Here is a 22,480-nt window from a genome sequence, read left to right on the forward strand (position 1 = left end):
ACTGAAAGCTTACCGGTGAGAGTGTAACCACGGAACGGTAACGCGGAAAACGCCGTGAAACATTTGTAATCAGAATTTTTCAATCTGTGGCGAATATGAATTCGTAAAAACAAGTGACAACCCATGCTGCAAACAGGGAGCGCGAGAGCGGTTCGTGTTCGAGCGCGGCGGTTTGCTGCGCATGCGTGCACTCCGCGTGCATGCGCCGCGGCTCGACATGTTCCACTGGTTACCGCGAAGGCAGCGCTGCTTCTCACTGTGCAACTCCTTTTACCTCGTAAGCAGCGCAAAATAGAGCGGGGATAGATAATAAAATACATACTCTAATTTTCAGGACTTATTATGGCGCGCATGACAGCATGAGACTACGTGATTACGTACAGCAAAAAGTGATCGACTCCATAATCCAGCTTCAAGACTCTTCCGCTAGGCTGCGCGACATGCCGGTTTTTGTTACTTTTAAACGCGATTTAAGAAATAAATCCTACTGACAACGCGAAAAGGATGCTGGAATCTGTCACTATATTTTACTGTCTTTTCATTTTTACCAGGGGTCTAATCACACGTTGTGACCAGTTGTCGGTCCCTTTAAGATGTACCCAGCTCCCGTGTGTGGCATTTGAGAAATTGAGCGTTCGACTAAACCTTGTTGGAATCTGTGGAACTTTAGCCTGTTATTCCGCTTTCTTCGCCACAATGTTTGTGGAAGCTTTCACGTGTCGTCGGTGCTGAAAAAACGTACATGGTATGGCTGACACGAGTTCAGCAACTGTCTCTACTGCCTCCCTGTATATAGAGCTGTTGTTGTCGGTATGTGTGAGTTTCGGAGTTTCCGTTGGAATGTCACAAATGTTTGAAAACTTTCATCTCCAATGGTTGTGTACTGTATATACCGATATAGCAAATACGTATAGCGGCTGTAGTATCATGACACACGTGTGTCTCAATCTGTAGTTGTACAGACCTCCTCATGGGCGCCAATTAATGCCCGTGTCCAAGCCAAATAACTGCCCGATTTCTTCAGCAACTCTATATTCGAATTTTGTTTGTTTTTCATATCATTGTAAGCTTCTGTCTCCCTGTGTCTTATACGAATTTGTTCATAGGAAGAAATTGTTTCAACCTTTCAAAACATATCTTGTTGTGAGCAGATTTATATGCGATGGGACCCAGACGGCCCACCTTTCAGACGACTGCATGAAATTGGACGGAGGCCAGCGCAGCGGTAAGAACTATGCGTGCTGGGAAAGCTATGGTGAGGCCGCGCCGTCAAAGATGTGTGACAAACGCCGTAACAGTGCCGCATAGATATCCTGGTGCGCTGGCGCTGTGTTGCCTCTTCTTGCACGTCAAAATACAGTGCAGCAGCCGTGCAATGAACTCTGTACGTGCATGGATCGCAAATATAGTACACCGCCCTACATATGTAGATTTCGTATATCTACTACTACAATGCGGCAGTTGCGTGCACACCGCGTCTGGCTGATGGAACAACTTGCGGTCTTGTCGAATTCGGCTTCACACTCCGACGTGTAGCTTTCGCATTTCTACCGCACCATGAAACCGGTCCGGGGTGGCGTCGCGTTTGCATTGCTGTCTATTTTGTCATCGATTTTCTCTTCTGGTAGCGTCAGCAGCGATCGTGAGGCTTGATCGTATCATTTGTGCTGGTTGTAGCTCTGTCGCAGCGGCCACCGATATGACGAGGTACGGAACAGCACTGGTTTAAACCGCATCTCGTCGCAAGGCTACCGCGCGACTCCTTGCTGAGCAACATAAATTTTTGTTTCTCGCCAAAAACAAAAAACACTCCGATTAAACTTTCACAAATAAATCTCCTTTGTTTACTCTTCCCAACGAGACCAAGCGTGCATTTTGCTTGGACTGCATCACCACTCTACATGTGCCTGAACGTGGAGCATTTCACACATTTTTCAATGTTTGCGCCCCTTCCACTTCGAAACTACTCGGTCATCGACTTCAATACATTTTTGACACGCTTACTGCCAACTATCCAGCCATGTGATATAGTCCTGTTTTGTCTGTAATATTTGTAGAATTTTTAAAAAATAATCAAAATGGGCGCAGAATTGCAGCATTGCTTCACCACAAAGCACATCGTGAGACAAAGTAGTGGTCGTCAATGGGTGATAATAAGATAGTGTCATTCCTTTCCAAGTAAACAGCCGATATTTTAGGCGTTCCGTAAAGTATTGTATTTTTTAGAGTATTTTTTCGCAACCTATGTTTCACCCACTACGGCAAAATTCAAATCACTGTAACAGACAAGAAAAAATTTTTTTCCAAAAAATACTTTCCCAGGGCAAATACTGCACCGATATGAACGTCCACAATTTTTTACAATACAATTGGAGAGGGTCGAGCGCAATGTCTGGGAAGTTTGGCGTGGAATGACCCTATTATCATTCTCGACTCAAGACGTACTTGCCCTCATACCCAAACCAGGTAAACCCAAAACACTTAACCTTCGTCCTATTTCATTGACCTCGTGTCTGGGCAAGCTGTTCGAAAGTGTCATACTGCAGCGACTTGAGATGCATGTTGAAAAACAGCAGCTCATGCCCAATATGATGTTCGGCTTCCGCGCAGAGGGGTCTCGGCACAGGACATTTTTCTCATACTCAAGGAGGAAGTATTGAATCCACCCTCAAGCAGTCTGGATAACATAATCTTGGCATTGTACACAAAGCGTTTGACACTATCTCTCACGAAACGATACTGCAAGGACAGGAAGATATTCTATGTGGCCAACGCATTTACCACTATGTTCAAGCTTTTCTGCACAACCGCACTGCAACTCTCGCCATGGGTCCGATAAAATCCAACCCCTTAAGTATGCCCAATTAAGGCACACCGCAAGGCTCTGTATTGTCTCCCTTTCTTTTCAATGTCGGGCTACGCAGGCTGGCTATAGTGCTCTCTCATGAACCCCGCTTTGGCTTTGCAATGTATGCAGACCATATCACCCTTTGGACCACACAGGGTTCCTACGGGGAACACCAGGATACTCTGCAAACTGCCCTGAGTATGGTGGAAGACTACCTGGAAAAAGCCGGGATGAGGTGCGCACCGGCAAAGTCAGAATACATTCATATACGACCGTATAAGTCCCGGTCTCGCCGAGCATCTGAACTAACATTTTACTTGGGAGGATCCCCACTCAGAAGAGTGAACACCCTTTGGTTACTCGGCATGTACGATTTCAAGAAACAACGAGTGCCAAGGTAGCCCTGGATAAGTTGAGGTATACAGTAAAAAGCCTGACAGGGCTCATTAGAAGAATATATCTCCCGAGGAAAAAAATGGCCGCGTATCTGCGTGCTCCGCTGCAAATGCCGTATAAAGACGATAGAGGAGGTGCTGCCTTAGAGTTACTGTATATGCTACCTTTAGGTAGCAGAGTTGCGCATAGTTCTGGCTAGCAACCACAGCTATGCGGTGAAGTAGCACTGTGTTTGTGCAGGCGACATGCCTACCGAGTCGGCAATTGACATGTCTGGCGTGTCGAAGACCGGCGATAAATATTGACTATCGATGTCTAGTTTTAACTCAGTTCGCTGCAGTGGCATCGTCGAAAAATACAACACTTGACCCGAGGGTCAGCTTCTCCGCAATGCATGGTTGCTAGCGGCGTTTGGAAGACAGATGCGCAACTCTGCTACCTAAAGGTAGCATATACAGCAACTCTACGCTGCGTGAGATATGGACGCTATCTGGCCATACGTCGGGAAACATGAGCTTGTGCAGAGGGTTCTTCCTCCGTGGGCGTTCGTCGGCGCGCATCGCGTGGCATTTTCAGCGCAGCTTAAGAAACTAGGGCCTTTAGAATTACGTATCTATGTATTTTCTATTAAAGTAACACACCACCTAATACTTACCTAGTGATGTTGCGCCTCAGGTAAGCGTAATATTTACTTTTTGATCGACAACGTTCACAAGTATGAACAGCCGTACCAGCTCAAGATGGGTGGGCGGTAAGCAAGTGGTTCAACTTTGGCCGGGTCGCTGAATCGGGTGACAGACGGACAAACAGAAAGACAGACAGAGAGACCAAAATTTCTGCGTTTAAGTTCCCCAAGAAAGACTATCCTCTTTAATATCAGCATGACTGAACACGACAGGCTGAGGCTCGTGCAAGCACTGGTTCTGAGCCGGCTGATCTACGCCCTCCCTTTCCAGACAACCCGGAAAATGGAGCAAGAGCAAGCTGACATATTAATTCGACTTGTGACTAAAGCAGCCCTTGGACTACCTACCCAGTACAAGCACACAACACCTGCTAGCGCTGGGAGTGCACAATACCTCCGAGGAGTTGGCAGCTACCGCGCTCATCTCCCAACGAGAAAGGCTCTACGGTAGACCACAAGGGAAATTTCTCTTACAAGGACTCGGATTTCCAATCTCACCGCAATATTGGTCAGAAGCCACCGACCTATACTCTACAAAACCTCAGACAACGCATCGTGACGCAGCCCATCCCCCGCAATATGCATCCATACCACCATAAAGGACGCCGCAAAGTTCGAGGAGTACAGAAGTTGCAACGACTAAAGGACCACCCTGACGTTTACTATATTTACTATACAGACGTCAGTCCCTACCCAAAAGCCAACCAGGGCAAACTTGTCAACTCCGCAACCATACTTACCTCATCCTCCGCAGCAGCCCAGGCAACTACTATCGCTCTCATTCGAATGGCAGACCAACAGGGCATCTCTGCTTATACGTGGTCTCAGACTCTCAGGCAGCTTGTCGCACGTACCTCAAGGGCATATTACCAACAAGAGCCATCCAACTATTGGGAAGCGGACTCCTCGTTGATCACAAGATATACTGGTCTCCGGCCCATACGGGCCAGGATGGCAATGAACTAGTTCACTGCCAAGCTCGAATACTCAGCGGCCGAGCCCCACGACCACCCGCCACTGAAGAGAATATAGATGATGGGGTGACATGGAGTAGCATCCTAGACAAACAAAGATTAGATCGCCGCATCGCGGCACCAATACCTTTCCGAATCTGCACAAGCTTCACGTCATGTACCCAGAAATATATCCCAACGCATGCCCGTTGTGCGGAGATTTTTTCAACACTCACACACATAACCTACCGCTGTTCAGAGCGACCCACTACAGTCGACACAGGACATGCGCACCCAGTACACACGTGGTCGTGGGAGGCACGACTCGCTGAACGGACCTTGGGAAGCCAACTGGCGGTCTTAGGTCAGGCCCGCCGAGCCGGTATAGCCAGCCTTCGAAGTTCCCCACCCGTAATGAACCACTTTTTTTTATTACTAATAAATGTTGTCTCTCTCTACTGTGCGAAACAACGCACACTCACCACCGAATACTCGAGGAGGGACGTGACATTTTATTTCAGTGGCAGCCGAGCCATATGCTGCATTTCGTCACTGAAACCGCCGTGTTGGAGCACCAGCATGGGGGACGCGACATTTGCGATGGCACATCAATGTCGTCAAAGCATCACATGCAGGTTATTTCGTTATTCACGCACAAAGGCGTTCCTGCCACGTCGTTATCACATTAAAGCAGGTTAACCGCAACTTGTTTGTCATCAAAGCCGCCATTGTAGAGTCCCAGCTCGTTCAGAAGCTGCGTCCGCGACGTCATGTTAAGCTATATATTGTCTCGGCCCGCACTTGCTACTTGCCACTGGGACTCTGCCGTCGCGAAACAACTGTATTGTGTCGTATGTGGTTGGGCTTTGCATTTGCAAATTGTTGCTCATTCCTCATACAGTAGGCTAGCAGGGTCGCGTGAAATTATTTATAACAGGATACGGCGAAGAGAGACAGTAAAAAAAAAAAAATTGCTGACTGTAGGCACATTCCTTTATAGGTTTCCTTTTTTTGAAGTGATGTTTCGTTAACTAGCGAATGCTCCCACCTTGTTGCACTTAGCAAATGGGGGCCTCGGGGTTTCACATCCTGAGGAGAACGACACTGTTTTGAAACGGAAGAAAGGTGAGGAGATTGAGAAATCTCGTTATTGAAAAGCAGAGTAGTTAGTCAGTCGACAGCTTGTCTTCGCCTACATGCTACTTTGCAGGGAATAGGACGGAAAGGAAGAAAAGCCCTAGGAATGATCAGGACCGTTTTATTGAACCCAGTGGTCAAAAGACGCGTTGCACTTCTTTCTTTGGCCAGGTATAAATGTCGTCCTCGCCTGCATTGAGGTCGTGGTTTCTACATGCGTTTTCATTCTCTTTCTTTTTTTGTTTTTAATGTCTGCCTACAGTCGACAAAATGCAGTACAACGTATTTTGTGCATCAAGCATGGCAAGGTCAAGAAAGGAAGGGAATTTTGGAAACAGGGTCAGCGGCGTGAAAAAGAGACGAAACGATCGAAAGAGGAGGACCGTGGGTTGGCCAGCCGCGCGTGTACACTGCTATCTTAGAGCGGTGGGCGACGCACGCACCCGTCACACATTCGCCACTGTTCTCTCCCCTTGGCACGCAGATCGAACGACCGATGCAGCCAGTACGGTTAGCGTCGGGCGTCGGCGCCAATCGCGATTGATTAGGGAACCACGACAGCAGCAGCTGCGTCGCGTGCCCTGTCAGCCGGGTTTGCGTCCATTCTCTCCGGCACTGTCGATAGTCTGTTGCTTCTTGAATCGGCCTCGCTCTCGACCTCCGTTTCATCTTTATTTATTTTTTTTTTTCGCGTCGATGCGTTTTATCGTGCCCGTCTGGAGCTTCAGGAGCCATGCAGCAGTGGCGATAGGCCGGGTAACGAGCGGTCCTGCAAAAGGTCTTTTATCGAATGTTGATAGAGAGTCGTCTCCGCTGTGTACACCCCCCTACCACATGGTATAGCGTGCCCTGTGCTCCACAAAATAGGCACTGTGGGGAGGACCTGAAGGGGGTAAAGTGGTAATTTCTAGATGGGTGGGGAAAGCTGTTGGTTTGCAGTGCTCTTAGGATGCGGTCTTCACCGCCGGTAAGCTTTCTGTGCGGGGGTGGGAATATTCTTCTCTGCATCCTGTAGAGTAATGTAATCTCCTGATATGAGACTAGAGGGCTAGATTGCCAGGGTACTTCCGCACTGCCAGGGGCTCGGTTAGTGAATCCTCGAGCCGTGAGATGCGCTATCTCGTTACCTGGGACGCCTTGATGCCCTGGTGCCCACACGATCCTAATTCGTCTCCTATAGGAGGGGCCCTATGGATTATTTGCCACGAAGTTTGGTGGATTCTGCCATGCATCTAATCCATACCACACGCCTGAGCTTTGGGAGCGAGCCTTATAGCCAGCCACACCCTCGAATACCAGCGCCAGCTGATAGCGAGGGCTGTCGGCGCGGCGAAAGCCTATGGTTTCCTGGAATGGGGAGACCACTCCAAAGACGATGCCTCCAAAGATGATTTAATAGGGGGGGGGGGGGGGCGAGGAACCTTCGCCCCCCCCCCCGAAGTGGAACCCTGTGCACGCCTATGGTTAGGAACAGTAATCGCTTCCCTACTGCTTGTCTGACTTGCTCACTTTCGCTCATCGGTTCACTAGAGAACGCGCCCTTCTACTGGTCAGCGGCATCGACAGTGAGGCGCTCCAGGTCACGAAACACTCGCGTGTCTGCTGGCGCCCTGCTTAAGCTTTGCGTAGCCCGTTGTGGAGGCAAAGGAATTAAAATATCACGCTCGTTTGTTATCCTTGCTAGCTACCGCAGCTTACAAGAGGATCTGACACGCCTTCATTAGTTAATGAGGCCACCTTTTAGCCAGCCGCGTTTGGATGATGATTTCAGCGATTATTCACCCAACCGTTCATATTTTCTTGAGTAATCAATTGATACGCCGATTATTTTGTTATTAAGGAGGAGGGGCGGGGGAAAGAAGAGGTTAACAATATATGGGGGTTTCCCGTCTCAAAACTAGGATATCATTATGAGGCACGCCGTAGTGGAGGGCTCCGGAAATTCGCGGACCTCCATAGCATTTCGCCTCCATCGAAATGCGACCGCCGCAGCTGTGATTGAACCCGCGACTTTCGGGTCAGTAGCCGAGCACCGTAACCACTGTACCACCGAGGCGGGCATTACCTGATGCCAACCAGCGACGAAAAGATAGCTGTAGAATGATGATGAAAAAGTGCAGTCAGCTAAGCATTTCTGTTATGTTTTAGCAGATCGCTGCTGCTCGGTAGGCCTTGGCGAATTGCCAGATATTAAGGCGTACCAGGTGCATGTGCAGCGCGCACAAGTATTGGCTAGCGCGCGCGAAACGGAATAACGGGTGTTTTTAGCGCGCTACTAAGCCCTTCGATGTAAGCAGCAAATATATGCTAAAGGCGTCGGAACTAAGGGGTCAGGCCACGGTAAATAAAATGTATGACACGTGATATATATGTACGAAAATAGACAAGTGCTTGCCAACCTTGAAAGGCTGTTGCAAGTTCTGTGGTCTCGCGGTCATCGAGCTGTCTATCCGTGGAACGGCGGCATGTGGGTCACATGCACCACGGGCAAGCACGCTGCGATAGGCAGCTCCGCGCGTGCACTCCGAAAGAGAACGATCAGCGTTTGTAGAAACGCAGAAGACAAAAAAAAAAAAAAAAAAAAAGCTCGGACGTTTTGCGGTCGTCTGAGCGGCATTTTCGTGGACGCAACATGCAAGGGTTCGCGGAGGGCAGAGAACCGCGAATGTAGGTTGACTTTCGATGCTCCCGATTTCTCCTTCGGGGAGCGACGCCCGTCGCAACGAACGATGCTGTCAGGCCGCTTTGGCCGGCGTGGACAACGCGAAAGAAAGCAAGCTCGTGCTGCCCGCATGCATGCATGCATGCATGTTCTTTCTTTGCCGTCACCCTTAGCCCGTGTTACTTCGTTTTACTTGTCTATCCACCTATGCCGCGCCGACCCCGAAAGCGGGAGAAAATATTTTGAGGAACTGCCCTCGCCGTTTATCGAGTCACGCGGATCGGCTGCTTGCTCTTCGCGCCGGTCGCGAATCGTGGCAAGTGATCGCGAAGCCGCTTCCAGCACCATTCCTGAGCAGCGCGTCGTCTCTCCTCCTTGTACTCCCATAGATTGCGAAAGCTTGCGCTGTAGGAGAAAACGCAGACCTTGATAAAGGTGTTACAAGTAGTTACAAGTCACAAGCAAACCGTTTCTTCTGCCCCCCTGGTCCGGCCTGCGGCGGCGGGCACTAGTGCCCGTAGATGTAAAATAATCGCATTCTGAGGCGCCAGAAAGCCACTTCAAGGTGTTTCCGAGCTGTAGTCCAGCCACTTCTCAACATTTGTTATATACTTTCGTTTGCTTTAATGGATCAAGAAATACTGCGCTACGCAGGATGTGTTTCGCGTTTGAGTGGGCGGAACTGGGAGAGTTGGTTGCAGGCACGTAGCCAGGATTTTTTTTCAGGGGGGGGGGGGGGGGGCAAAGCCTAAATGTTGGAGAGAAAGTCTTTCCACGGCAAAAAGAAAAAAGAGTTGCCCAGGCATATAGAAGGCTGGACGAATTTCGGGGGGGGGCCCCCCCCCCCCCCCGCCCCTTGCCTACGTGCCTGGTTGGTTGGTTGGTTGATCCTCAGCTACTTGGCGCAACCCACCGTGGGGGATCGGCCATGAAACGGGTGGTACCTTATTTTAGAAATAAAATTGTTTTAAAATCCAAATATGTTTAGGAAACGCAGCCGCAGCTTGCGTTTTCTTTCACCTTCGTACGTTGGCAGCCCCTTTGCTCGTGGGGCATGTAATTCTTGCGTGGCAGCAGCAGTGTGCTCGAAGAATCGCAGTGAGAGGCTCTTTGTGCGTCGAGAAGACGCACCTGTTCAAACATGGCGGACTGATGCCAATATGTCCCGTGTCTTAAACACTGATGCTGTTGTTATTCCCTCTTTGCAAGTGGTGCACAACCACTGAGTGGCATCGGCCGGCAAATGGGTGGTTTGTGTTACTTCAATAGTATTTTAACTCAAGAAAACTGTCTTAAATGGGGAATAATGTGTTATGTCACGTTGTTCAAGGCGGAACGGTATTATTACATGTTTGCACGTTCCACTGTGTTTGCTCCAGCTATATCTGGGGAATGCCGCTCTAAACGTGGGGTGATCGGGTAGCACAAACGCGCTTGTACTCTCGCCGATTCGGCGCGGTGAAGCCGATTCGTGTGTGTGTGCGCGCTTTTCGCAGTATTTGAAGAAAACGCATTGGCACTCGTGCCGTAATTGTCTTTAGTGCGTATTCACATGCATCCAGAAGTGGTCTAAGAAGTTGCTCTTTGTGAAAACTTCTGCAGTAACGAGAAACCCTGGATCTGCCGTGCCTTCCTTGACGTAAAGTCTAAAGAATCGCGCAAGTTTCTTTATTTTTGCGTACCTTGAGCTCATTACGACTGTACTGTTTCTTGGGTTGTATGCCTATAATTCCAATTGTAACACTGTTGTTTACGTTTTCTATTAGTTGTACTGACAATTACAGTTTTGCTGTAAAGTTGTATAAATCGGATTATAACATAGTTAAGCCATTTCTTCCGTCAGATAACGTTGGCATTTAAGAGAAGGCCTTTCCCATATCTCATATATGGATCATTTCTGAAGTAGTAGTAGTTATAATATGGTCCCTTTATGCGATATATAGTGGAACATATCAACTGGGGTGAGGCGATATTGACCAAGAAGTGGCGCAAATAAATTAGAGTGTACCCAAAAATTAAACCGTACTTGAAGTGGTTGCGTAGTATTGAATGAATAACGACTTGGGATTATCGACTAATGAAAATGACGAAACAAAATCGGAAGAAATAAAACAAAATGTTCTATATTTCGTCAACATGCTTAGCGTGTTCTGTGTCCATAAACTGCACGACCAAGGCCTCTCCCACTGATCTCCAGTTTATTTTCTTCTGCGCGTCGATTCCATTTTGTGCTTGCGAACTTCTTAATTTCATCATCCCGCGTATACTCTCTGCCGTCCTCGGTTGCGTTTCCCATCCCTTGGTGTCCTTTCCGTTGCTCCGGTTATGCATTACGTGGACGGTTCAGATTTCTTTTTGCCTAATGTGAAGTGGAATATCGGCTACCCCTGTTTGTTCTCTGACCTACTGTGCTGTCTTCCAACCTCTTAACGTTATGCCTACAATGTTCCGTTCCATCGCACGCAGCGTGGTCCGTAGCTTTTTCTTGAGTTTCTTTGTTATCCTCCAAGATTAAGCTCCATATGTTTGTTTTTAGCAATGTGTAGATAAACAATTCGGTCTGTGACTATTTAGCACGGAACCGTCATTTGTGGCTATACGAAGGGGTCAGGGATGTCGGTTGTTGTTTTCCCCCGTGAATGGCTCACACCCACTGCGGGGTATCAGTAATAATCAAATTTGTTGATTGAAAGAAAGATAACACGACATGGTGTAATCGGCGCTTCTCACGACGGGACAAAGGAAGAGTAAAAACGAACGCCTTCGTTCGCCTTTCGTGTACTCTGTCCTTGTTCCACGCCGATTTAACCATGTTTCATGAAGCCAGTAATCAACTAGCGCATCTTAGTATCGTGAGTGATAACTAAGCGGTTTGATCATTTTGAAGTAAGTTTGAAAAACTTTCCAGCAGCTGCGCAGGCGTACAATGTCCGAACAGGAAGGCTAATAGGTTCAATCCGATTTGATTAAATTCTCTCTCTTTTTTTTATGAATACTGTATGAGAGCTGACAAAGGAAATATGATATCGTGAGAATCGGACCGCAAGGGTCCGTTCTCGCCAAGCTGTCTGCCATTTTATACAGTCGGGACCAGACACTTAGCTAAACCGTTGTAATCAGGTTTAAGTGAGAGGGCATTAACCAGGGAATGAAAATTATGTTGAACGTGCTTGCAGCGAGAGCCAGACATAACTATAAAGAATCAGCGGCGTGTTCGCGTGCACCAATGTGCGTGCTCTCAGTCACCGGCCGTACGGCTCGAGAGGGCAAATTGGCAGTTAAAACTTTCAGCGAGGTAGTTGTTGGGATCCGCAATAATGCAGTTAATACAAAATGTGCATGAATGAAAGAACTAGATGAAATAGTCCTAACCATACAGTCACACCAAGTGTGCTGCATATGAGTGCCGACTTCGTCGTGGCTGTCGGCTGCGTACGTTGACATCGGAGCGCTTTTTTTTTTTTTTAGGTGGGTCAGGGCGGCTCCGGTGCGTGCCGTATTTGTGAATATCGTTTGTGCGTCGTTGAGGCCCTTCGTTATAATAGATGCTTCGTTGCCGGTTCTTCGGGAAAGGTGACGCTACCAAATCGTCTCTCTTAGGACTCTTCTTTTTTTCCTGCTTTTCGTACGTAAGCCGCTTGTTCAGTCGATGTCGATCATGAAACTGCAAACCAACTGAGGAGCACTGACACGTCACATGCACCCACCGTTGGCTAAAGCCCCTATACGAAGGTATAGGGGCTTTAACCGTGGCAAGGTGTGCATTTTCCATCGAGGTGTACATCACCGCGTTTCCTGTCTGTCCCGCGGCCTGGGGCTTGAGTTGATATAATGCTCCAGCTAAGGGGGCTTGCCCAAGAGTCGGGCTTGAGTTGTCAGCGCGGCAAAGAAGAAAAAACGTGTTTATCAAAGCACCGACCTGGCGCGTGTTTGAGTGCAGAGTGCGCGCATATACGTCATAATTTTAAATTGCAGCAAGAATTCGTCAGAACAGTCCACGCGTTGGCAGCTGGGCGGACTAAAGAAGGGCCCACAAGAAAACTGACGTGCCTGCGCTGCCGACAGCTCCAAACGACTAGGGCCTGTTCGCCGCCGTTTTGCTGGCTTGAAGACTCGCATTTTATGACGTGCCTTGTTTAGACCAAATCAGCGTGGCGTTGTGGACCGTCTGCGCGGACCAGCATGGTAACGTGCTAGGCGGCTAGCTGCTGTTTCGAAGAAAAGCGCGATCGAGGAGCGTCTTCGACTAACGGCACACGCATCTTTCAAAGCAACCGAAAGGCAAGCATAGCTTCGCGACATGCAAAGCAGCAGCTACGAAGAGGCACGCGACTCGACTGACTCAAGCGGAATATCCACAGGGCTGGAAAAGTTGCGGTTAGCGGCCATCAAGCTTGCTGCCAAGACGGTTGAATTGCTGAATGAGCAGCGGCTATGGCGCGAGCAGCCCGCAGAAGATGGTGCGTTTTCCGAGGCGCCCGCTGCTGCGGGAGCCGCCACCACAGCCTCGGCGCCTGGGCAGGGAGGTACTCGAGATGGCCCGTCATCGTCCGAATCGGCAACGAGCGATGCCGAACTACATCAGCGACATTTCGGTAGCCAGCGACCGCATACTGTGCACCACAGTGGACACAGTGTGTCTCCGGAAGTGTTTAGCAGACTGCATGCTCTACGTGTCGCCCATGGGTGAGCGCCGATAAGGTCCCTATATTTATAAAGGTAGCGACAACTACACGCGCGCCCTCTCGAGGGGTCCAAAGAGTAGCGATAGCAGACGACGCGCCGCTCGCTTCCGTGCATATTGCGGGCGCCTGAAACCGAACTCGGTGCTCGCTTGAACCGCTAAATTATTAATATTTGTGGCTTAAGATGCTCATCAGTTATCAAACTACAAGGACAATAACTTTAACGAGCACCGGAGCACGTTGAATATTGAAATAAAACGCGTGCGTTTCCGAAGCAGATTCCGAGCGGGTTCCCCACAGCAGCAGTAATGCAGGGCATTTATTTTTTTTTCTTTGCATATTTTGACATTCAGCGCAACTTGAAGAACAGGTGGTGTTTGGGTGAGTTAAAAGTGCTTGTTTTCTAGCTTGAATAAAATAGGCAGGTAGTCAGCGTACTGCTATATTCGGAAACTTCATCGGACACCTAGCGCTCTTGTATTGCGTAGCGCAAAATACGCGCTATTATTGGTTTGACTGTGTTTGTCAGTGTTCGGAAGACTTCCCGCGGTTACACGGTATTTTTAACTAAGCTAATTTTGTTTATACTCTAAGAGGTTCACTTAGGAGATGAGGGGATATTCCTCATGCATTCCTCTCTTAGGAGAAGGGCTGATATTCCTCAAATTCAGTTGCACTGCATTTGAGGAATATCAGCAACTTGAGTACCTTTCAAGATCTAGGACATATAGCATGCCCACTAGTGCCTCGCCCATTTTAATGTTTAACTGTTTTTAACAACGTGCATTTATCCAAAGCCGTCCCCCTTTTACTATCCCCGCTGCCTCCGTGTCCCGCAGATATAAAGGTGCGTTGCAATGTTACCCAATGCCATTTCAAATAAATTTGGGGTATGTATACACGTACAGGCCCTAAAACTAGACTACAACCAGAAACGCTGTGTTAGGTGGCTTTTTGTGGAGATGCATGGAGAACAAAAGAGTACTTATTGAAAAACTGGGTTTTATTGCATGAATTCATAACAAATCTTTTCTTTGGTAGATTTTTTGTGAGCACTGATCCCCATCATTCGCTTGCAGGGTGGCTTCCGTTCCTTCTGCCTTGGCAAATCCGCAAAGATGTTCGGTGCGGCAATATGGTTTCAGTCTTTTCCTCCCAGCGTCTTGCAATATTATTTATTCGAACATGTGAAAAGCATTCTGGTCCTCTAGGGAAAACATCACGCGGAATGCTTCCACGCAGAAGTCTTAATCGATCTCGCACACAGCAGTGCGGCAAAACACGGCAAGGTGTGGCAAAAAACTAATCCCAAATGCTCATTTCCCTGTGAGCTTGTAGTGTTCAAGCCACCTCGGTGAGAAAAACAAAGGCAGCTTTATTGGATTCCGAGCAATTTAATGTTAGAAATACGGGGCGTGACTCTCCATTGACTACTGCGCACAAATCTACGGCATAAAGAATGCCGAAGCAATAATAGCGTTGCTGAGATAATGCTCATGCATATGCACGAACAAAAGCACGCCGGCCAGGCGAAAGGCTGCTTGAAGTTATAACCATTACAAAATCACTTACTTCGCATATCCGGGTGTTTTCTGTGGGCACAAATTTCTTGCGACTGATTTTCTTGGGCCTTACTTCAGCATATATTTTTGTCACCGCGAGGAACGAAAAAAAAAAAAGAAAAGCTTTTTTCTGTCCTCCGCGCGGGGAGGCAACTGAAGGCATAGAGACCCGACATACTAGCACGTCACGCTCCAAACATTAAATTCAAACGCGGAATTCCTGCGTCCACTCAACCATAGGTACATAAACGCTTCTAGTTTGCAACAACAATGCGACAGAGGCGCGTGAAGTACTCTCTACTTGCTAAAATCGCCCAACTACATGTTTGAAAACACTGCAGTGATCTGTACCTATCGCCAGCACAGCGCTGCCGCCGCTGGACCCTTTGGGCGGGGCGCGAAGGCGAAAAGGTCACGTGTCGCCAACCGACCTATCGCAGGGTGCGGCGGCTGGATCAAGACCTTTCGCTACTTTTGAAAAATAGAGGGACTTTAAGCGCTGAGCATGGTTTTTATGGGTCTTCATTGCGGATGCGATGGTTTACGCCATGCGGCCTTCACCTTCAAGTTACAGTCGCACTTCGACTGATGATTCAAGTTCATGTGGTTTTGGATTTGAAGTGTGACGCAAAAGCATGTGAACGGCAGCCTCACATCTTTTGGCAGATATATGGTGGTGAGGGGCTAGTTCGTTGCCAATTGTCATTTCAACAGCAGCACTCTTATCCATTGACACAAACCAAAATGAAATAACGCCAGCCACAAACATGGGCGCCAATCAGAGCCCATGTTTGGTGTTGTTTGTCTATCACTTCACAAGAGCACTGTCGTTGAAAAGACATCCTAACTTTGTCATTGACACATCTCAGCAGGTTGTTTGTTGATGCAGGAAATATATGTGTCTTTATGTCCTGGGAATGTCTGTTTGCTAGCTGTTCCCAGGTTATGAACTGTCCCATTATGGAAAGCTGATTTAGAACTTTGAATATTCTTTGCACCCGTTGAGGCTGGCTCTGCCCACGGCAGCAAGGATCAGATACTGCATACTCATTGAACCTCAGATATTGTGTGTGTTGTTTTTGCCTTGTAGGGCACAATCAAAGCAAATTTTCTCCCTGTCTAAATGTTGGGGGACCGATTGTGATGGCTTAGTAATCCGGGCATTATGGCATTAATAAAATGCTTTGCTGGGTGTGTTGGTTCATAGTCTAGAATAGATTTGAGCGCAAAAAGACTGGCCACAAGAAGGCAAGCCGACTGAAAGAGCACTTACTACAAACTGCTTTTATTCGGAAAAAACGTGGAAATATAAAGCTCAGTACACCACAGGTGTGCCTCTGCACACATCACCAAGGGAAAGACATGGCAGAAGTTCAGCACAAATTGCACTCAATCAACTGATACTCACTCCCCTGAAACACACTGACATTTGACTAACACAATACAGTATGTGCCTTTCTTTTTTGCATTAGCTAAGTCAGTGTGTTTGCAGGGGAGTGAGTATCAGTTGATAGAGCGCAATTTGTGCTGAACTTTTGCCATGTCTTTCACTTGGTGATTGTGTGCGCAGGTATACTGAGCTTTATATTTCCATGTTTTTTCAGAATAAAACCAGTTCATAGTGAGCGTTGGTTCAGACGTCTTGTCTTGTGTCCTGTCCTTTTGGACTAAAATCTATTCTGCATTATGACATTGCTTTCTTATGAGGCAGCCATGCTTTCTTATGAGGCAGAATGCAAATACACTCGTGCTGCATTGAGTGTGAATTAAAGAGCCCTAAGTGATGAAAATTAATTTAGAGTCCCCCCCGTGGCACGTATCCTTCTTTCAACACGTAAAACTCCTGAATAAATTATACAGCAAAGCTGTTAGTAATATGTTGGTCAGAATTTTGCGTGCCATTGACCGTTGTCTTCCACAAGCAAAAATGTGGGTTGATCTCGGAGGTAGTCCAATGCTGAGCTGACCCATCGTTCGGTATTAACCCCTTCCCTAATACAGGGGTAGAATATATAGTTTAAAACCATTGTGTTCACTCTTAACAGTGGCTGGCATGTGTGGCACAGTAACATTGCATAATTTTGTGATACTATTCTTGTACTCGGTACACTGGAATCCAGCATGTACAATAGAAAACAAGTGGAAAAGTACTCAATGCACAAAAGAAGGAAAGAGAAAACTGTGCATGTACATGGAGAATGTGAAATGTGAAATACAAGACTATGTTAGTGTATATGTGTATACAAGTTGTTTTAGTACCATACACACACAAACATCGCACTTCCTGTAACACATTTACAAAACAGCCAGAACAGCAGCAGAAGCAAGGCAAAGAAATATCATGCTACGCATATCTTGGGTCACTCCTGTTTAGGGAGTTTGTCGAACGCATTCACCAGGTAGGCAAGACTGGGCAGTTTGTGCTTGTGAAACTGAGCACAGGTGTCATGCTAGGCAAGACCCAGCAGTTTTCACCCAAGAAACTGAGCGCAACCACTAATGTCATCGAGACACTGGATTAATTTTGCAATACTGTTGTGATGGAGTGCAACAGCTTACTAGCCAGTCGTGTCAGCCAGGACGAGTGCCAATCGGTTGTTTGCTCTTTTTTTTGAAAGCATAGGTGGTGTGGTGTCATCACTGCTTTCTTCTCTAAAACACCTCTGCTTGCTCAAGTCCCTCACAGAGCCTTACTTGAGCTACTGCCTTTGCATTTCATTATTGCTACCAAAAGTTAAATGGCTTTGGAGTTCATCTTTATGTCGGCACACAGCAGCCTGAGAGTTGATAGTGGTTGTAGTTGGGGGACAACATTGCTAAACTGAATGTACATTATCTGTCAAATGATGCTGACTACAAACTGTTTAAGGCAGTTCCTCAGCCATGTCATAAGTTCTAGTGCCCTTGTGTGAGAGGACTATCGTGAGAGAACCTTGGGAGCTGCACCACACAACCAAATTAGATATAGTGTTGGAAAGGTGTGGAGTAATGTGTGTACTTTGGCAGAGGCTGTATGTACATCAGTGTTTGTATGTTTCTTTGTACATTTTTTCTCTAGCCTTCAAGTACAAGTGATGGCATAAGTTTATATATAACCTTCATTTTGACTGGGCTAGTGTGGTTTTTATAATCAAGTTGAAGGGAATGGTGTGATCTTTTAGCAGTCTTGGTGGGTGAAAATTGATAACTGACTTGGTGTAAAGAGTAACTAAATGAAATATTTGGGTATGTTTATTTTAACACAATAATTTCTTGAAGTTATTTTAATTGATTTTCCTTGTCATTGATGTTCAAGTCCATGTCCTTCACCGATATTGCCTCACTGTGAAGAGATGTTTTCTAACGCATTGTGTGCTGCATCTCGTCATTTTTGGGTGGCCTAAAAAAAAAACTAAAGCGCATCTTGGATCTAATGTGCATCCCAATTCCTTCCCATTGTAGGGAGCCCATCCTGAGTGTGGATGGGTCGAGCCACCCTGAGGGGCCTATGAGTGAGGCTGAGGTGAAGCCCTGCTCTCCGCAAGGGGGTGACGCCAACCACAACCACCCCACGACTCTCAACTTTGCTGCTGCCACAACCAACGGGAACAGCACTGCCAGCCTTTCACCACAAGCTCCCCCTGGCCAGCCCTCAGTGACCAGTGCAACGCCAGTGGATGCACCCACCCCAGTTGCCTCCACACCTGTTAGCAAGGCTGACATGGAGCTTCTTGCACGCCTCGAAGAGCAGAACAGGTGGGAACCTGAAGGCTTAGCACTGTTTCTCCCTTGCATTGCCTTTTATACTTTTCTTTATGAGAGGTCAATGTGCCTCTTGTATGCATTGGGCTTTATACTTTAAAGAAATCCTGACAGAAAATTTGTCCTGTTTTTATAATACTGTTGGGCAGTCGCCAACCTAGTAATTGCACTATGGAGCCTCATTTCACCAAGAGCACTACAAATAATTGTTACTTGTTAATCCAACCATTTCAAAACGTGTGCTAGGTCAGTGTGGATTCGGAAATGAAAACGGGCGCTATTTATCGTTGAAATGTGCTGTGGTGGTCCCATGGTGCCATATACTATGGGTGGGGTGTGGAAAGCCAAGTCCTTCAGGTCTGGACGGGACTAGACGGGAGAGCATATGCCACTGTATTTTCAAAGAGGGGCGCGTAGTAGGAAGGGCCAATTTTGTTGCTTTCAGCCGAATATGCAATCAGCATTGTATATATATACCCATTGCCTCTGTTTTCAGTAATATGTTGTCTCCTTTTTTGATGTTTGATGCCGGGCTTCGTTTGACTTCTGTTTCAAGCAGGTGATTTAAAAGGTGCTGCAATTAAATATTTGTGGCACTCTTGAGAAATTGAGGTGTTTTAGTGTGATCATGGAGTCAATGCCCGTTAAAAATATTCAAAAGTTGAACATAAAATTATTGTCATTACTTTTGTAAGTGTAACTGGAAGTGTTTCTCCACTAAGAAATAGGACTATGCTATCTGTGCTGGGAGAACCAGTTCCCCGAATGCAGCCCACAGAACATGAAATAAACACTTAATATTCACATAAATAGCTAAAGTTCTGTAGCTGTGCTGTAGCCATAGAGATTCTTCAATTACTTTTGATGTGTTCTTGTAGCTGATAGATATTTGTACCTGCCACTGTAGTTTAATGGCTAGTGTGTTCAGTGGCTAGGTTATGACAAGCATTGCCGCCATAGTGTTCCAAACGCGACAACATGCAGAAACACTCATGTGGCGCTTTTGGTTTAAGTTAAAGAAAGTCATGTGGTTGAAATTAATCCTGAGTTCCCACTATGACGTCTATCATAGTCCCATGAGTTCATCTTCATCTCCTTTAGAATATAGTGTGGTCCATTCTTAGTAGTAATAAACCTTTACCTATTCCCTAGCAGACACTGTAAAAAATCTAGGACACCACGTTGAGTTCATGCAGGAACTTCAAGTTGGTGTCTCTACTCATCATTGACTTTTGTGGCTTTTCTGGTGTACCAGTCTTCTGCTAGTGCGAAGAGTAGCGTTTTTGTTGTTTCAGAGTTGTACTTATTTCATGCAGGTAAAATACTTCTTGTTCCTTTACTGTCCCTTAATTGTAGTATACCACCATTTGTGTCCAGATATGTTGGGGCCCAAGCTTAGTGAAAAAGGATAACTCATGGACAGCTTCTACCTGCAGCCAGTAAATGTGGCATGCACGACAAGCTGCAAATCCAATTTTCCGACCATGTGCTGTGGAACGGCATGCACGATGCACCCTAAATCAAATTGTGTCACTTTTTTGTCGTGGGAAGTTATGGTCTGATATAACACAGCAGCTTCCTTTCCTGTGCGTACAGCACACTTGATTCCGATATGAGGGTTTTGAATTGATAATTAATATCTCAAATTGTGTCTGATTTTTTTTATTTCTTAAAAGTAAGTATGCCATATATTGTGGCACCCTACAACTTTTTCATACAAGCAACTGTATTGGTAATTCAGTAGTTAATTTTTGCTAATTAGTCATCTCAGTTTACTTTAGAAACAGCAAAGTATTTCCACCTTGATGTAGAGTTCGTCTGTGAAGACGACAGGTGCCTGATTGTCATAGCATTTTTATTAAAAATCTTTATTGTCCAAAAAACACCCTGTACATTGATTGTAGCTGGCTGTGTCACTAAACACATCTGCTTCTGTGCAGGCTCTTGGAATCAGACTCTAAGTCCTTGAACTCACTGACTTCAACACACTCCAGAAAGTCCTCAGACACCAGCCAGGTGTCGGTGGCATCAGGTGCAAGCCAGCAGAGTGCCGCCCTGGATGATGACTCAGAAGATACCTGGGTACTGTGGGGAAGGATGGTAAATGAGTGGGACACCTACATCAAGAAGAAGAATGCCTATGTCAAGGTCTGTTTAGCTGGTTAATTGTTATTTCTAAATATCACTGAATCGCTGGGATGTCTCTTTTTCCTACGAAGCCACACTATATTTGGTGTTCCTCTTAATTACAGCACACACTACAACAAAGACAAGAAGAGGTGAAAGCAACTGTTGACTTTCAGCAGTTCTTATTTCCAAGCATAGCATGTAAAAATACGTGTGATTTTTTTATCATGGAAGGAAATTTGGAACAGTCCAATTCGAGAAGTAGGGTGCCAAAAAAGAATTACTGCCTTTCTGCATTTTGTGTTCTCTGAGATGCACAAACAAAAAGTACAGAAACGGAGGTACATTTTTTTAGCACTATACTGTTCTGACTGTGGAAGCATCCCTGTTCATTAAATATTACAGTAACTGCAAGGTACGTTAATAATGAAACCAGAATTGTTACCAAAGCAGTGGCGATGGAGGCGAAAATGTTTTAGGCCCGTGTACTTAGCTTTAGGTGGACGTTAAAGAACCCCAGGCGGTCTAAATTTCAGGAGCCCTCCACTACGGCGTCTCTCATAATCATATCGTGGTTTTTGGACGTTAAACCCCAGATATTATTATTACCAAAGCAGTGGCTACTGCAAAGTATGGTACTGTTAGCAAGCCTTCCACCACTCTGTCACAAAAGGGCTCATCATATTTGAGATGTTTGGAAAGTGGTGCAGCCACTTAGGTTGTTTTACTTGTACGTGTTATTAGGTTCTGTAGCTTTTTTTTTTCTGTCATTTGTAAATAAGAAAATTGCATGTGTACATACAGGGTGTTTAAAAAAATATGTCCAAAATCCTCAAAAATCAGGGAAAGGCGATATTTGTTCGATGCATTCACAATAGCCTCTGTAGCCGCAGGCATATTAAGATGACTAAAGAGATCATTTGGGGCAGTAATTAAGAAAGTCAAATATATAACCTTCTAATTAGTAAAGTTAGGCAGATATGTCAAATGGAAGAATTGAAGTCCTTCATGTGAAGAACCCGTTGCAGTTTTGAGATTTTGAAAAAGCGGTCTCTACACTCGGCAACAACTTATCTTGACTTTAGGGCGAGGGCTATGGAGGCGAGGCTTCCACACTTTCGTGTTGCTCCGCGAGTAGTATGGCAGCTTGCGGCTGATTTCGGTTTTGCTCGCTCGTATCGTTAATGCGTTTAGAAATTTATATACACGAAAAATGTGTATGGGAGAGACATTTCGATTGCTCAGTGTACATTTTAGTGTCATATTACAAGTATATTCTTCTTGTAAAACTTAAACGGTGCATTTGCGGCCACACATTGAACCACTACGTCATGTACGCCATGAATGTTTACTTTGGAAAACGGGCGTGCTCAAAAGGTGGTGCTGTGTAAGAAATGGAAAGAAAAGGAAGGCATTCTTGTAAAGTGAAGAATAACTGTACTTTACCTATGACTTCTGGCAACTGTTTGAGTCTCATAATAAATAAAGCACCATTTATTTCAGCAAGGACAATGAGAAAATTATCAGCAAAGTTAAGTACTCTTGCTTGGCGCGCTAGTAGGCATGCGCTTCCGTTCTGTAGCTTCCACAGTGCTGTCAATAAAAGTTGTCGCCGAGTATAGTAATAATTTCGAATAATGAAATTCACCCTAATTCAGTATCGAAACCGAAACATAGATGCGGA

General features: G+C 46.3%; 1 protein-coding gene across 3 annotated transcripts in view; it reads left to right on the plus strand.

Moving 5' to 3' along the window:
* The window catches only part of LOC119400664 (ecotropic viral integration site 5 ortholog), a 230,934-nt gene that overhangs the window by 160,544 nt on the left and 47,910 nt on the right, over positions 1-22,480 (plus strand). For all 3 annotated transcript variants that reach the window (XR_005185154.2, XM_037667693.2, XM_037667687.2), the window contains 2 exons: positions 18,370-18,663; positions 20,610-20,817. Coding sequence is in view for 2 of the 3 variants with exons in the window: in XM_037667687.2 (XP_037523615.1) it covers positions 18,370-18,663; positions 20,610-20,817 (502 nt within the window). In the remaining variant the exon portion in view is untranslated. The remainder of the gene's footprint in view (positions 1-18,369; positions 18,664-20,609; positions 20,818-22,480) is intronic.

This window comes from Rhipicephalus sanguineus, chromosome 1 (assembly GCF_013339695.2).
Source record: "Rhipicephalus sanguineus isolate Rsan-2018 chromosome 1, BIME_Rsan_1.4, whole genome shotgun sequence".
Taxonomy (NCBI): Eukaryota; Metazoa; Arthropoda; class Arachnida; order Ixodida; family Ixodidae; genus Rhipicephalus; species Rhipicephalus sanguineus.